The sequence below is a fragment of the Vitis vinifera genome, chromosome 15 (assembly GCF_030704535.1).
Source record: "Vitis vinifera cultivar Pinot Noir 40024 chromosome 15, ASM3070453v1".
NCBI lineage: Eukaryota > Viridiplantae > Streptophyta > Magnoliopsida > Vitales > Vitaceae > Vitis > Vitis vinifera.
The window spans coordinates 11420068-11437650 of NC_081819.1; the positions used below are offsets into that span (position 1 = coordinate 11420068).

A 17583-nucleotide genomic window follows, 5' to 3' on the forward strand; every position below is an offset into this window, starting at 1 on the left:
TAAGAAAATAGAAATGGGGAAGAACAGGAGAAGAGAGAAAAACAGAGCAAGGCTCTGTATAGTCTATATATTTATATATTTATATCTCCATCCGTCTCTGTATATTTTACAATGGATGCACGGGAATATATATAGAGAAGTTTTTCCAACCTTCCTAGCTAAGAAATCTTATGATTGGTGGATTACAAGGATAAGAATGGAAATTTATACAAAAATATCTAAAAGAAAAGATCTAAAGTGGAGTCGGCGGAACAGAGGAAAATTCGCACCATGCATGGGCTGTGCGAATTTGGAAGGTGTTGTGCGAATTTCGCACAAGCCTGGATCAGTTGTCTTCCAAAGGCCATATCTTCCTCATTTCAGCTCCAAATCGTACACGATTTGAAGCGTTGGATTCTTGACTTCCTGAGCTTTGAAATGGTATATAGCATATAGAAAATGGACTTCGGGAAGTGCTCCAAAAGTGCGAAAGAAGACTGCAGCTGCTGTCCTCTGTTTTCTTCATTTTCTCTTTGCTTCTCTTTGCTTCTCTCCTTTGCTTGGCTTGTCTTAATGATCCAAAAAGCTGCAAAAACACTAAAACTAGCCACAAATATTATTAGAAGCCATTGCTAGGTCCTTAACATGCCAATTAGGATAAAGATGGAGAACTACTACACAAAAGTGCTTAAAACATAATGAATTAAAGGCGCAAAATGGCACTTTTTGGGTAGTAATCACTCCCCCCAACAAACACATTGCTAGTCCCTGAGCAATGAAGGAGAGAAAAAGAAAGAAAAATAGATAATATAATATTTTACAAAATCATGCTGATCACTCCAAAAAATAATCAAGTGGCATGATTGGATCAAACTCTCACATGGAACATGAAAGAAATAAAACTCAAACTTCAATAGGAGCTATCAAATAATTTGCCTAGTCACAATTCATAAAGAGTAGACATTATGCAAATTTAAGCTTCAAAATAATTTCCACTCCTAAAGGTCCAACCCTTACTCTTCCACAAAAATCTATGTGTTATTTATTAGTTTCCGGATATAGTATGTCAAACTAATCTCTCCCCTCAACCTAGTTCTTTTCAAAGCTTAGCAAACTAATCAACCTCTAATAGGCTAAGAACACACCTCTTTTCTTTCACAATTTTTTCTTGTAGGAGTGCAAAGCTTAAAGGCATTCTTTTCTAAATTGTCCTTGTAACGGGGGTCCATCGATGACTCCCAACCAATCAAGGTTTAGGGCATCAAGCTTTAAGGATTTTTCAACCACTAACTCCTCGGATTTCACCCCGGACTTTTGAGAATGAATTTTTAATACCCAAGCACCTACAATATGTTAAACTCCACCTATTCACCCATGTAACGAGCATTGAGGTCGGTGACTCCCAACCATTGAAGGCTTAGGGCACCAGGTTTTAAAGATTTTCATCATATACCCCTCAGACCTTGCTCGGGTTTCAAGGCAAGTAAAACATTTTTCTTTTTCTTTCTTTTTCCAAAGGCTCATTGACCTTTTATAAGGTGTCTCAACACTATTAAAATGAGGTCAAAGGTACCAAGTCTAAATTTTCCTAAGTCAAGGGGGAAAATAGTTTTTCATCTTATAAACGGAACCTAGTATGCACGGTGTGTGATAAGCTTAAAGTGGAAGAAATAAGGTTGAAATAAATAGGAGTTCAATAATTCATCAACTTTAATAAACATAATACAAACTCTAAGTTTCAAGTAAAAAGATAAAAATTTAATTTCTCCCATTTCATTTTGAAATTTTTTCCTTAATAACCATGGAGAGTATTCAAAAAAACTTTAAAAATTTTAAAAATTAAGCAAAAAGCAACTAAATTACCAAAATAACTTAGTATTAATAACAAAACTTCCTTCCTCAACTCTCCCCCCAACCAAGCTGAACATTGTCCTCAATGTTTCAAGAGCGATTAAAAAAATAAAGGGAGGAAGTGGTACCTCCTGAGTGGCATGGAGTCTGAGTCGTATAGGAGAATAACTCAAGCTGCTTAGTGGAAGAGAGTGAGTGTGCATGTGTGTGCGTACCTTGTTTGTGCTTTTTGGAGGGTTTATATAGGGTTGATGAGACCTCCACTGTAGTGCTAACTAGGCACTTTGATCTTTTTCTATAATAATGATTGTCCTACAGGCGACTGGGCAATCATCACAGTTGTGGGCGGTTGGCAGGTGCCATCAACTGACGTGCCATGATCTTGGACTATGTGGATGCCTGCCCTCTCAGCTTGTTAACGTCTAGGATTATGTGCAACAGTTAATTGCCATGGACTTGTGGGCTAAATGTAGTCCCATCGGCCATTCACATGTTAGACATGAATGATCACGCACACCAGTAGGTCTTTAAGACTTGACTGGATAGTTCTTCCTGTTTGGGGAGTCCGGACTCCCATTGTCATCTAGCCTTGTAAGGGAAAGGAACCTTCTCACGCCTAGTGCCAGATAGAACTGGTCTTGGTCCGGACGGAATGATCCGCATGGGTTGCATACTTGTGCTAGACGATCAATGTGTCTGGGTTGGAAAATGGATACGTGGAGGGGAGCCCTCCCCACAATGCCCCCTTAACTCGTCTACCAATGTCTGGACAAGTACGTGTCGGGTAGAGATGGAATGGGTTGTATGTCTCTTCAAGTCACTTGGGCACTTTAAGACACGTGTCACTTGAAATAGCAATGAGGGTCACATTCATCGAGGACACCTGTTAGACAGTACGCCGCTTTGGGATGTGTTTCTAGGCAGCCTATCTTTTAGGATTCCTAGGGTTTTGGGTCCTTATAAATAGGGGGCCCCCACATCCCTTAGAGTACTTTTTTGGTTTTTAGTTTTTCCCACTCTTGGAGCTTTCTCTTCTCAGTTTTTACATTTTCGTTGTCTCTACGCCGATCGTCGCTCACTTTCCATTATTTTTGGCCGCCATTCTCAAGCAGGCTTTCGGCGAACTTCCTCTCACTAGAGAGCATTCATCTTTGACTTCGGTAAGTCCCTCGTCATCCATCATTTTTCCTGTTTGCCATTCATTTTTTGGATCATGCCAGCGGTTGTTGATTGTAGCCAGAAAATGGACGTTCTAGCGTCTAGATTCTAGGGGTTTTTTTGTGTTTTTTTTCTTTGGAGAAGATGATTGTAGTATCCCTCAGACCTAGGGTTTTTCAGATTCTCCTTTCTATTTCTTCGTTATTGGTACACTAAATGGTCGATTCAGGCATTTCGTCATACAATCGTCGTGGTAGCATGATAGGGAAGACCTTTCTTGGGGCTAAGGCTTGCTCTGCAAGTTTTGTTAGGCGCTCCATTTAGGTTCCTTCTTGTGTAGCTGGGGCACCGCCTAATGGCAGATGGGTTGGGTGACTGTTTCTAACAATCTACATTGTTCCGCGTAGGTTTCCACGCGGCCCAAAGCTACTCAACATGTCGACAAGGGGTGGGGACGATGTTGCTTCCACCAGTGGAGATGGTAGGGCCCAGAAAGGTGGCTGAAAGGGCGCGGGAGCCGGGCACCTTCGGTCGGAGCACCCAGTTGATCTCCTATCCAAACAGGAGTTTTGGGCTTGCTTCCGTGTCCCGGACAACATTTCCATTCTCTTGATAGACAACGAGCCTTTGACCTCTAAAAAATAGTTCCACAAAGCCATAATTTCAGCAAGGAGCAATTTAATGCGGGACTCCTTTTCCCTTTGCCCTATCTCTTCAAGCAATTTCTCCACTTCACCAAGATCCCTCCAGCCTTTCTTCATCCAAATATTGTTCGAGTGCTGATAGGATGCAGCGTCTTGGACATGCTCTACTAGCTGGACCTTTCCTTGTTGGAATTTTTGTTTGTTTACACGGTGAAGATGAGTCGGAAGGAAAGGTTTAGTCTATTCGCTCATATCCTTTCCCTCCAGCTAGTGATTAGGCTCTTGGATTAGAACAAGGGCGGGACAAATGGGCATGTCCTTGTTTCTGGCCCTTGGAGTGGTCCGTATGAGGGGTCGGACAAAGCCTTCTATCCACGACGTTTGTTAGAGATTTTGAGTAGGATATGTCCTTATAACCTTTGTCTGTCCTTTGCAATTGTTTCTTCTTGGCTATGAACCTATCGTTGATCCTTCTGTTTGTGTGGTGTAGGCAAGGACAAGAGGGGTCGTCTTGTGGAGTGGGTTGAAAAAGCTTATTTCGCCCAGCTCAATAAGCTGTTTGAGATAGCAGCATCCAAACAGGACCACTAGGTTCTTCTATTGGAGAAGAACCTACAGGCTTTGGTCAAAGAGCCAAAATCGTTCATTCTCCCCATATTCCCTCGATTGGCTTCTCGGTCCTTGGTGCCCGATGAGCACTATGTGCTGAAGGACCTGCCCTTTTATGAGGTCGCTCGCTTGGCGGATTTAGAGGCACTCCAGGTCCGTCTAGAGAAAAGAGAGAAAAAATGTTAGAAATGGACGCTACTCCGAGTACAAATCGTTCGACCTCCAACTCCATCGTCCGGCCTCTTGCTAAGAAGAAGAAGAGACCTATTGTTCAGCCCGTTCAGAGGACAAGGACTCCTTCATTCGCATCTCCATCTTCCCCATCAACTTCATCTTTTTCTTCATTTTCATCTTCTTCAGTCGCCAACACGGAGCCGAAAACAGGGGTTGAAATGCCTCCTATCGCCTGTAAAGAGAAAGAAGAGGAAGACATGGCTACAAACTTGAGAGTCGGTTTCAAGGAGAGGCAGTACAAGTGCCTGTCTGAATCCATCATGGTAAACCCTACTCCCTTTAAGAGGACTTGTCTGGAGCCTATCTGCTTGGAACTTGTCTCGGCCCTTACACCAGTGCTAGTGCCCTCAACTACTGCTGTAGGCATCATTTCTGGGCCGAATGAGAGGCTTCCTTCAGTTGAAGGTACTGCTCACCATGAGCCAAGGAGGCCCTCCCTTGGTCTGGACCACCTTAGTGACGAGTCGATTGAGTGCGTGGCTTTCTTCCATTCCCGTCCAAAGTCATCTCACATCCTCAATCGAGAAGAGATAGCTGAGTTGATGAGGCAGACCCCTTCCTTCACCGAGAGGGAGACTCTCATGCAAAATATGGGGGTTATTATTTTCGGCCACCTAATGGGTCCCGGTTGAGATGGAGAGCAACCCTAGTCAATCTTTCATGGTCCGACTCCCATTCGGCACTCCGGACACCACCATCTCCTACATCCTACCCATGCAGGATTACACGACTTTTGAGACGACGGAAGTGGTAAGCCCTTTCCTTTTATATTCATTCTGCCTTAGTCTTTGATTTCTTAACAATTTTCCTACTGCCCCCTCAAGTGATAATTGGGATCCGGAATCTGATACGGTAGTGTGCTCAACTCTTTTGCCAACTAGAGGCTACCAAGACTATGAGGGCATACATTGCCCACGATATGGGTGGCAATGAGGAACTTCGCACTAGGCTGGAGGTGGTAGAGGGTGAGGCTGTTGTTGCCCAGAAACTTGCTGATGAAGGGGTCGGGCTGCTGAGAAATGTAGAAAAGGGGAATGAGGTAGCCGAAGTTGAGAGTCGCCGGCTAGACGAGGAGAGAGGGGTGATGGAGGCTAGCAAGAAGAAGGCCGAGGAGAAGGCTGAGCAATTGAGACAGGAGCTATAGGAGCTCCGAGTGGGGTTCGCCATTCAGAAGGAAGAGTTGGAGGCTGAGGACTAGAAACATGTGGATGACATGTTCTTCTATGGCTATCGATGCTATATGAAGAAACATGGCATTACCCAAGATATTCAACACCCATTTCCCTTTGGCTCTTTCCACCATTTTCTTTAGTGCAGTTAGTAGGGTCTTGTTTGTTGCCTCCGCTTTCCCGTTGCTTTGAGGATAGTAGGGTGTTGAATATAGGTTCTTAATGTTTAACTCTGAGCAGAATGTTCGGAAGACAATGTTGTCAAATTATGGTCCATTGTTTGCCACAATCGCTTGTGGGACTTCGAATCGGCACATGATGTTTTTCCAAACGAACTTGGAGACATCTTTGTCCTTGATGCTAACGTGGGCTTCTGCCTCTACCCATTTTCTAAAATAGTTGGTTGCTACAAACAGAAATTTCTTTTGTACTACTACAATGGGTAAGGGGCTGACTATGTCCATCTCCCATTGTGCAAATGACCAAGGGCTTGTGACCGGATTGAGAGCTTCAAAAGGTACACGGGGGATGAGAGCGTACCTCTGACACCGATCACACCTCTTAACATAATTTTTAGCATCTTGCTTCATGGTGAGCCAATAATACCCTTGCGTGTGGGCGCGATGGGCTAGAGTCCGTTCGCCTAGGTGATTGTCGCTCTCGCCTTCATGGAGTTCAACCAGGACATATTTAGCTTCCGGATTGCTCAAGCATATTAGGTATGACCCTCCAAATGACCATCTATAAAGATGGTCATTTGATTAGAGTGAAGCGGGTGGCCTGTATGCGGACTTTGTGCGCATGCTTCTAGTTTTTCGGTAGTTCTCCCGTCTTGAGGTATTTCATAATGCCGTGCATCCATCTAGGGTCTGCCTCAATGGCACTACATTCTGTCTCTATTGTGATTTAGGATGTGGCTTGGAGGTAGACGAGCAACATTACTGCCTCTCTTATAGGAAGAGTGACGATTATTTCAACCAGTGCATCAGCCTTCAAATTTTCCATCCGGGGTATCCGTTTAACCGTCCATTTGTTTAGCATTTTCAAGTGGTCTTCTACCATAGTGAGATAACGAGCCATGCGTTCATCATTTGCTTCATAATCTTTTTGAATTTGCCTGACGATTAGATGAGAGTCACTACGTATTTCCAACTTTGTTGTAGCCAAAGTAAGGGCAAGGTTTAACCCAGCCAGGATAGCTTCATACTCTGCTTCATTATTAGAGGTAGAAAAGCTGAGTTGGATAGCCTACTCTAATAGTTCTCTGGTTGGTGACTGTTGGATCAGACCTACTCTAGAACCGAAAGCTTTAGACGCTTTGTCCACATAAAGTGTCCACCATTTCTCCCCGGGAGACTCAACTGGATGTGTTGGTTTTTTAAGGAGTTCAGTTATAAAGTCAGCCATGACTTGTCATTTCAATGCTAATCTTGGCTGGTATTTGATTCTGTATTCACTCAAATCGATGACCCATTTCAACATTCGTCCAGATAGATTAGGTTTGTGCAGGGTGCTTCAGAGTGGTTGATTTGTGAGTATAGTCACTAGGTGAGCCTGGAAGTACTGACGGAGTTTTTGGGCGGCGTTTTTCAAGGCTATGATCGCCTGTTCCATTCTAGAGTACCGGGTTTCTACGTCTACCATTGCTTTGCTCACGTAGTAGTTGAGCCTTTGTTCTTTGTCTCGTATGTGTCAAAACAGAACAACACTGATCGCACAGTTAGATAAGACCAGATACATGTAAAGCTATTTGCCATACTAGGGGCTGCTCAAAATGGGTGGCTCAGTGAGATAGCACCTGACTTCCTCAAACGCTTGCTTACATTTATCTGTCCAACCAAACATGCTTGCCTCCATGAGTGTGAGGAAGAAATGCCTCAACTCGTCTATGAAACGGGCTATAAAACACCCTAAAGCGGCTAGACAACCCACGAGAACAATTTTTTTTTGCTACCCGAGGTAGGTGTTTCAAGGATGACTCTCATCTGAACCGAATTAACTTTGATTCCTCTTTGGGTTACCATAAACCCTAGAAACTTTCCTGCATTGACACCAAAAACGCACTTAGCTGGGTTTAACATCATGTTGTATGCCCGCATCAGGTGGAACGTTTCTTCCAGGTACTGAGCATGTTCATCTCGGGTTCCACTTTTCACAACAATTTCGTCAATGTAGACTTCCATAGTTTGGTCGATCAAGGGCTTAAAGATCTTTGTCATCAATTTTTGATAAGTAGCGCAAGCATTCTTGAGCTCGAACGACATGAATTTGTAGTAGTACAACCTATGTGGTGTGACGAAAGCTGTCTTTTCCTTATTTGACTGGAACATAGGGATTTGTGGTATCTAGAGAAAACGTCTATGAAGGAAAGCATCCCATGTCCGGAAGTGGCATCAACTATCTAATCTATCTGAGGTAAGGAAAAACTATCCTTTAGACATGTGTCATTCACGTTGGTGTAATCAATGCAAACTCACCATTTCCCACTCTTTTTTGGAATGACCACCACATTTGCCAACCAGTCCGAATACTCAACTTCCCTTATAAACCCAACTGTGGACCCGCATTTTTCACGTGTGTCCCCACTTGATCGGCGAGACTCACTTTTTATTTGTGAAAAATAATTTTTGGAAAAGTCGAAGCCGCCACTTATTTTATTTTTATTTTAAAGGGAAAACAAAACAAGAAAGAAAAACCCTAAAATGTGACTCCATAATTTTTGGAAAAAGCATGTCTTTGAAAAACCCAAGTCTAGGTCCGGGGATCAGGTTACTTATTGGGAAGGTACCTCTAGGAGATAACACCCCTCTAAGCCCTAAAGAGGTCTTTATTGACTAAATTGGGAGAAACGTGGCAATTAAATGGTTGATCATGGATACCTAAGTAAGCAAGGTGATTTCAAAAATAGCATGCCAAACAAGATCAAATCACGATAAAGGAGAGTTAGGATGCGTACCTGAACCACTTCTTAAGCGCTATCAAAAGGACATCAAAGATTAGTTTGAAATTGTGATACAACATTTGTTTTATCTAAGCAAATCAAGCATGTATCTGAACACCTAAGAATCATATCATGTATGGATCTAATCACCAATAGCATACGTGCCCACATAATTCTCGAAAATAAGTGAGAAAGAGCATACTTGGGTAGCAAGCTAGTACTCCTTTATGGGAAACAAAATTAGCCAAATAACATATCCAAAATAATGTCATATATACCACAAAATGAAGCACAATCAATCGAATATCAAACAAAAAAATATTTGAGGAAATATCATGAATGTCGGGCCCCCATCCAAAGCCCTAATTAATTTTGCATGAGTTGATTCTATAAATTCCATTATTTGGAATCATGAATTTTGTTCATGCTTGTTGAAAATCGAGAAAACCATGAAAATATCCGAAAATCAAATAAAATAGTGAAAACGCATGCCGGAAGGAAAATGACAGCAAAAGTTTTGTTGAAATCTGGATTTTAAGCCTAGAAACTCCTAAAGAAGCTTAAAGAAAACTAGAGTTATTTTGACAGAAAATGGTTTTGAAATCTAGATTTAAGACGTATAAGATCACAAAAAGAAGAAAAAGAAACATTAGAAGGAGTATGATGAGTGGCAAGGAGGCCAAGCTGTCCGGGGAATCTGAATTGTCGGCTGTGGATGCTCTCTGGGTAAGAGCTATCAGAGGATCTGGACATGTCTGACCGGGGAAGTTGAATCGCCCTCCTCTCCCATCCGGCGTCAGCGCCGGATGTGAAATATCCGGAGAAGGTGGAACGTCGGCCGGACAGAATTCCGGATGTGAAATATCCGGAGAAGGTGGAACGTTGGCCGGACAGAATTCCGGATGTGAAATATTCGGAAAAGGTGGAACGTCGGCCGGATAGAATTCCGGATGTGAGATATCTGGAGAAGGTTGAACGTCGGCCGGACAGAATTCTGGATGCTAGACATTCGGAGAAGATGGAACGTCGGCGGGACAGAATTCTGGATGTGAGGTATCCGGAGAAGGTGGAACGTCGGCCGGACATAATTCCAGATGTGAGATATCCGGAGAAGGTTGAACGTCGGCCGGACAGAATTCCGGATGCGAGACATCCGGAGAAGATGAAATGTCGGCCGGACAGAATTCTGGATGTGAGATATCCGGAGAAGGTTGAACATCGGCCGGACATAATTCTTTGCCTGCAATCACTCCTTTCCAACTTCTTTCTCTTGTTAATACTTCCGTCATTCCTCAAAATACCTCAAACGCAATGATAAAGATTCGGACAACATGTAGGAAAAGAGATAGAGAAGAAATAAAATGAAATAAAAAAATAAAAAAACGAAGTAATTCGGAGAAGGAAAGAGCAGAAGATGTTGATCAGTAAGCATAAATAACCCCACTTCAAGTATTAATCCATGAGTTAAGAATGGAGGGAACTATGCAGAATAGGATTTAAACGAAAAACCGAGTGTGATAACATTCAAGCATGGAGTTCTATATTTCCAAAGACATCAATGACATATAAAATAATCAAAATCGAAACAAGGTGGAGTAGTAAACGACCAATCCCAGCAGAACAACTTGTGGCCCTTTCCGTCCACACCAAACGACAAGACATTGAATATTTCTAAATGACCAAAATGGAGAAATCAAATATGGGTCAGAACACCCAGAGTAACCAGAAGCATACCTGGACAAAGTCGGTTGTAATTGCTCATCTTCCACTCTCGTGCGCTTTTCTGTCCTTGACAATCAAAGAATCCTCTTTTTTCTTTTTCTTCCTCTCTCACGTATATATATCAGCCTTCCCAAAGAACCCCCCAAATCTGCTGGAGCCCCCTAAATCCCCTTTTTCTCTTTCCTTTTTATGCAATGCATGCCTTCCTTTTAGTGCCAGATCTCGGTATCGAATCCCTTTGCTATTCGTGCCTCCAATTAGAAAATCATAAAATCTCGCCTTTCTTTCCATGTATCTGTCCGTCCATGGAGATTGCATCTCTAAAAAAAATCCTTTTTGTATGGAAGTTTCCATATATTCTTCTATGGGCAGCAACCTCTTCCTTTTCCTAAAATTTTGGTGACCTTCCCTCCAAATAGATGGCAACCGTTTCCTCATGCAAGAAATAAAATAAAGATAAAAATAGAAAGAAAAATAAAGTAAAAATAAAATAAAGATTAAAATCAATAAATATCATGAAATTGAAAATCAAAAGAAATTTAAATCATGCACCTAAAATTAAAAAACAAAAAATAATTAAAACAAAAAATAAAAATCAACCACATGCAAGCCATATAAGCCCTGTAACCACCAAAAATACGAGTCATGCAACCGTGCAAACCATGCAGGAACATCTAAAGGTGACCTATGGTGTGTCCTAGTGCGCTAGGGCGAACGAAGTGGACCAAGTGTGCTTAAGTGGGTGCCTAATGAACTAGATGTCTTAAAGTGATTGGGATATTGCCTAAGTGACCTAAACATGCCTAAGAACTATCCTAAAAAAAAGAAAAGTTTAAGCCTAAATCAAAACTGCTAAGGGTCACAATAAGGGGCTAGGCGGTCCCTTAACCAGAGTCTCCAAGGTGGCTAAAAAAAAAGGTGAGTAACGTGAGTAGCTATGGGCCACCAAGGAACTACTGTAAAGTATCGAACAAGTATCTAATAGGACATGTGCTAGGAGGACAAAATTGAGGGTCTACAAATATGCCCCTCTTCAGTATAGATCACGAGCATAAGGAATATGAGTAAAAATACGAATAATGAGTGGAACGAAGTGAACTATACTGAAGAACTAAAGAAGGACCAGAGATTTTGTCTTAGCACATGGCGAGAGTAAGGTCGGAACATGGGGCTGCAACGACAAGGAAGGGATAACTCTACGTGGGGGAATGGCAGTAAAGAGAGAAAGGTATGTGACGAGTAGCACAAAGATGGAATGAGATGAAAAGGATGATTCAAAGTCATGGATGAGGTGAATAACTCTAGGTCATGGACAAGATGAACGACTCTGGGTAAAAAAAAAGGACAAACGACTCTGGGTTGGAAATAGGATAAACGACTCTGGGTCGTAAATAGGATAAATGACTCTGGGTCATGAGCTTAAGGCTATAAATGCTAAGAATGACTCTGGGTCAAGATGGAGTGAATGACTCCGGGTCATGAGCTCGAGGCTCTAAATGGAAAGAAATTACTCTGGGTCGAGAACTCAAGGCTCTAAATAGATAGCCGATCAGGATGCTTTCCGACTCAGGGTACCGAGTCGAGGCCACTCACAAGTGGCTAAAATGATGAAACAAAACATCTCAAGGATGTGAAGGATGCAAATGACTCTAGGTCATAACCTCAGGGCTCGAGATGCTATGAATGACTCTGGGTCATGATGCGATGAGTAACTCAGGGTTATGATGAATAACTCAAGGTTATGGGTGGAATGAATGACTCTAGGTCATGATGCAATAAGCAACTCAGAGTTACGATGAATAGCTCAAGTCTATGGATGACATAAATGACTCTGGGTCATAATGCAATGAATAGCTCAGGGCTATGAGCTCCGGGCTCTATGACTGATCGGTTAGAAGGAGAATGTGATACGCAAACTCCTGGTCAAACTACTCATGGGCGACCAAATGATGAAGGCTCAGCTCAGGGCTGGAAAGACTCCGGGTCTATAGGAAACGATAGCTCAGGGCTACCAGGCTCAGGACCTAAGGGAAGAAAGAGAGCTCAAGGCTATAAGACTTAGGGTCTAGAAGGAATGGATAACTCAGGGCTATAAGGCTCGAGGCCTAGAAGAAACGGATAAATCAAGGCCATAAGACTTAGGGTCTAAAAGAAGTGGATAGCTCAAGGCTATGAGGCTCAGGGCCTAGAAGGAACAGATAAAGAAGACCAACTCGAAAGTGGATAGGAAGTAAATGGGCTCGAAGTCGCATACTCAAAGTGACAAGGGTCGGACTACTGAGCTCAAGAAGGGAAATATGCCCCAGTATCCAGGGTGCTCATACTGCTAAAACAACCAGTAAATCAATCATCCGTTGAAATCAATAGGTCAGAAACTGACGCATCATGACAAACCTCTGAAAAGTCTAAGCTGAAAGAACTCTCTATGTCTGAAAAGCTGCCCTGTCGACGGATCTCAAAAGGTAAATCTCAAAGTGCACAAAATACTGCTCATTTGGGTAATCCAATTTGCAAGGTGACAATGATGAAAACAAATCTATCCCATGAACATCTGGCTAAAGGATCCAACCATGCTCCTCTAGTGAAAGCTAATATGATCCATCTCTATCTCGACAAATCCATGTAGGGAGGTCCTAATATAATCAATTGCCGAAAGCTCCAAACTAATCTCAATCTAAAACCATGCTGGCCACTGTCTCAATCTCAAGGGTACTAAAAGAAAATAAGGAAATATGCCCCAGTATAAGATCCGATATCAAAATCATGATGTAAACAACCGACACTAATCATCCATCCTCATACCACTGCCCAAACAAATCTCACAAAGGAGAGGGGAATATGCCCTAGTATGATATCTGATGTCGAAGTCGTGAGATAAACAACCAACAATGATCATCCATCTATATACTGCGCCCGAACATAATCTCATCATGGAGAGGGGAATATGCCCCAGTATGGATATCTGATGTATAATAGAGAATCAATCAAAATCAATTAAACATCTCTATAACCATGGATATGAATAGTCATATCATCCAACAACCACTAGAAAACCTCAGAGAGAAAGGGAAATATGCCCCAGTGTGGGTATCTGACGCACAATCAAAATGATGAATCCAACATCATCAATCGACTGTCTCCAACTCAACAATAATCCGCTAAGAAATTAGGATGAAGTATCAGCCGATACCTCAAGGAAGACTCTCTAAATCTGATCTCAAATGAATAACCAAAAGGATGAGGAATATGATAATCTCGAGAGTAGAAGCACGTCTCTGATGAATCCCTAACTAAATTTGATGGAAATTTGGTGACCTCGAAATGGGGGAATATACCCCAGTGTACAAGATCTATATACTGCACTGAAAACTATCTTCAACTCAAAAAATGATCCACTAGTCTATCTCAAAAATACTCCGTAGATGGAACCTAAAGTCATGAAAACTACCAATGAGCTCAACAATGCTCTAATAGAACTGATATCACCTCAACATACTCCACTAGGGATCTCTGATCGATGAAAATACCCAGGTTCAAAGAAAGTGCTCCACTAGGGGCTCATCTCAACCGAATGAAAGGGGAATATGCCCTAGTATGGATATCTGATGTCGACAAAAGGATGAATCCAATATCATCAATGAACTGCCTCCAAACTCAAAAATCCATCAAACATCAATATGTCAAGCAAGAGAGAGACCAAATGCTTCCAAAAGTATCCTCCACAAAAGAGAACATGATAACGACTATACTTCAACCAGTCTACAAAAGCTTGTCCAAGTGAAGACTATCAAAGATAACGCCTTATCTCATGGCCTCAGGGTGGTCTTAAGACACGGGACGTAACGTAGGCCAGGGTGAAAGGGTGAAAGAAGTGAAGGGAAACTAGGCTCAAATACCCAATGATCAAACCCATACCCTCATGTACCAGATGTAATGCATAGAAAAAATCTCATGAGCCATGGTACTAAAGGCAACCAAAGGAAATGTCAATGGTGAAATGAGAGAAAGGATGGGTGGTCAAACCATCCATGAAACATGTGAATGATGTGAAGAAAGTATCGAATAAAAAATGTGTATCAATATGTAGGGAATAGATAAAAGGTGGAATGAATATCCGGAAAGAGGTAGTGGGATACAAAAGAAGGCAATGAGAAAGTAGAATAGATGATGATTAACCTATGTCAGTACAATAAAGGAAAGTCATATCACCAATGATGGAATGATGGATAAGACAATGATCCGGAGACCCTAGTAAGAGGTCGCTCATCTCTCATACCTAATACATATCAACCATGGTCCAAGAAGCATAGGATACCATAGAACTCTCACATGAATCCCTAACACTCCAAATGCATAACAAAAGTGGCTTAAGGAGTGAAAACTCGTATAAAAATCTCACAAGAACCCACAACGACAAATATACCCAGTAAATAAACCTCAAAAGGTGATATAAGTGCCCAATGGAGCAAGATACCATACACAAACATGTTATTGCGCTTTTTCTCTTTTTTTTTTTTTGGATGCGCATGCTCTGATCATCAATAAATCGAACTCCAATGGGAAAGATACAAGGAATGAACAAACTCTCTTAGACCACTGATGAATACATGAACCCTAACCCATGAGACAACCTCTCAAACTAAAATCTCCGAATCAATGCCAAATGAGGGGATGGATGGAGTGATAAGACTGCCCTCTTTTGCACCAAGATGTGAAGAATCATCAACCCAAGAAATAGAAGAGATAAGATGAAGCAAATAATGATAAACGCGAGAGAGACAATGAAAATGTGATGATAGTAAAATAGAACAAATGGGGCGATAAGGGGATGGTAACAAAAATGAGAAGATGGACCTATAAGTCTAAAGCTCATGAGACTTTCCTAGCAAAGCATGCATATACATCAAAGGGTCCCAAGCCGGGTGTAGAAATGGTAATCAAGGCTATAAGAAAGAAATAAGGCTATAACATACCACATGAGGCTCAATGGGCTAGCAACGGTTTAATATATTAATAAAGGTGATAAGGTGTAAGGCGGACTGAAATGATGGCCACCCATCCTACGACCATAATCTCAAACATAATACTTCTTCAGCTGATCCACATTGGTAGGCTCTGAAAATTGGTTTCCATCTAAGTCAGTCAACCATGCAGCCCTTTTTGGAGTCAACTCTCGAATAACATAAGGCCCACTCCAACTAGGTCTAAACTTTCCTCTAGGGTCTCCAATCAAACCTCTGAGAATCCTCAAAACTAAATCTCTTTTTTGTAATGGTCTAGGCTTAACCCGTTTCCTGAAGGCACGAGTCATCTTCCTCTGATAGGCCTGAATATGATCAGTTGCTCTCAATCTCTTCTCATCTAAAAGGTTAAGCTGGTCAAACCGAGTCTGAGCCCACTCTGTCTCAGAAATCTGCTGCTCAAGGGCTACTCTCAAAGAACCCATCTCTGTCTCAACCAGCAAAACAACCTCCATACCATATACTAAAGAGTAAGGTGTAGCTCCTGTAGAGGTGCAAAAAGAGGTATGGTATGCCCACAATGCAAAAGGAAGTTTCTCTGACCAATCTCGAGAAGTTTCAACCATCTTCCTCAAAATCCTCTTAATATTCTTATTCGTAGCCTCTACCGCCTCGTTGGTCTGTGGCCTATATACTGAAGATCTATGATATCGGATGCCATACTTCTGCAACAAAGTATCTACCTTAGCTCGGAAGTGCACCCCTCTATCTGAAATCAACTCATGGGGAACCCCATAACGGCAAATGATGTGTGACCTGATGAAACTAGCAACCCTAGCAGATGTCAACCTTGCATATGATGCGGCTTCCACCCACTTGGTGAAATAATCTATGGCAACTAGGATGAACTCATGACCACTAGAAGATTTTGGTGAAACCTTCCCAATAATGTCAATACCCCATATATAAAATGGCATGGCGAGGTCAAAGTGTGTAACTCTGATGGCGGTGCATGAATAAGATCACCATGAATTTGACACTCTGGGCATTTCTGAACAAACTGACAACAATCTGTCTTCATAGTCAACCAGAAATAACCTGTCCTCATAATCTTACGGGCCAGCATGTGTCCTCCCATATGCGGACCACAAACTCCCGCATGAACCTCTCTCATCACTCGATCTGCAGATGCTCAATCTAAACATAATAGAAGCATATCATCAGCTGATTGCCTGTATAAGGTATCTCCACAAATCATAAATCTAGTGGCCAAATTCCTCAGTGCTCTCCTATCCTTGGCAGTGGCTACCTCAGGGTATGTGCCAGATCTAAGAAACTGATAAATATCATGATACCAAGGTAGATCATCTTGGACCCCTGTTTCTCCAATCAAACAACAGTAGGCGGGTGCAGACCTCAACTCAATCAGCAATGGACGTATAACTACATCAATCGGAATGTCCACAGAAGAAGCTAAGGTAGCTAAGGCGTCGGCAAACCGGTTCTGCGCTCTAGGTAGATGAACATATCTCAAGTCATCAAATCTCGCAACCAGCAACTCCAAATAGGCGTGATACGACTTAAGTTTCACATCCCTAGTCTTCCAATCCCCCTGAATCTGTCAAAGTACTAGATTGGAGTCACCAAATACCTCCATCTGTCTAATGTCAAGCTCCAATGCAGTCTCTAAACCAAGGATACAAGCCTCATACTCAACTATGTTATTCGTGGCAGGATGTCGATCAGAAAATGCTAAACGAACGGACCTCGGAATATGATCACCCTGAGGGGATACCAACAGAACACCTATCCCATACCCTGACTGATTGGCTGCATCATCAAAGTACATGCACCATCCTGATAAGTTGGTCATAGCAACAAACTCCTCATCTGGAAAATCATCATCAACTAGTCTATCCTCAGATGTCGGTAGTGAGGCTAGGTGATCGGCGACAATACTTCCCTTAATAGACTTCTGAGAAACATACTGGATATCAAACTCTATCAAAAGTACGAGCCATCTCATCAGTCTACCAGTCAATGCAGGTCTATCAAATAAGTATCTCAATGGGTCTAGGCGGGATATCAAATGCACTGAGTACTCTGTCATGTAATGCCTCAATCTCCTGGTAGCCTAAATTAATGCTAAGCATAGGCGTTCAATCATAACTTATTTCACTTCATACTCCAGCATCCTCTTACTCAAATAGTAGATAGCTCGTTCCTTCCCTGAGTCATCAATCTGAGCTAACATACATCCCAAGGCCATGTCTGAAACTGACAAATATAGAAGAAGTGGACATTCTGGCGTAGGA

At 42.1% G+C, this 17583-nt stretch overlaps 1 protein-coding gene across 1 annotated transcript; it reads right to left on the reverse strand.

Annotated features, from left to right (window-relative positions):
- Window positions 1-16460: 16460 nt before the first annotated feature.
- LOC104881778 (uncharacterized) lies at window positions 16461-17378 on the reverse strand. Its single transcript, XM_010662988.1, has 2 exons — window positions 17064-17378; window positions 16461-16886 (listed from the first exon to the last, which is right to left on the reverse strand). The coding sequence occupies exons 1-2, from the start codon at window positions 17376-17378 to the stop codon at window positions 16461-16463; spliced, it is 741 nt and encodes a 246-aa protein (XP_010661290.1).
- Between the last annotated feature and the right edge of the window lie 205 nt (window positions 17379-17583).

Coding starts and splice junctions, on each gene's coding strand:
- LOC104881778 (XM_010662988.1), bottom strand. CDS start 17,378: ATGACAGAGTACTCAGTGCATTTGATATCCCGCCTAGACCCATTGAGA. Junction 16,887..17,063: donor ATGGGATAGGTGTTCTGTTG/GTATCCCCTCAG, acceptor GTACTTTGACAG/ATTCAGGGGGATTGGAAGAC.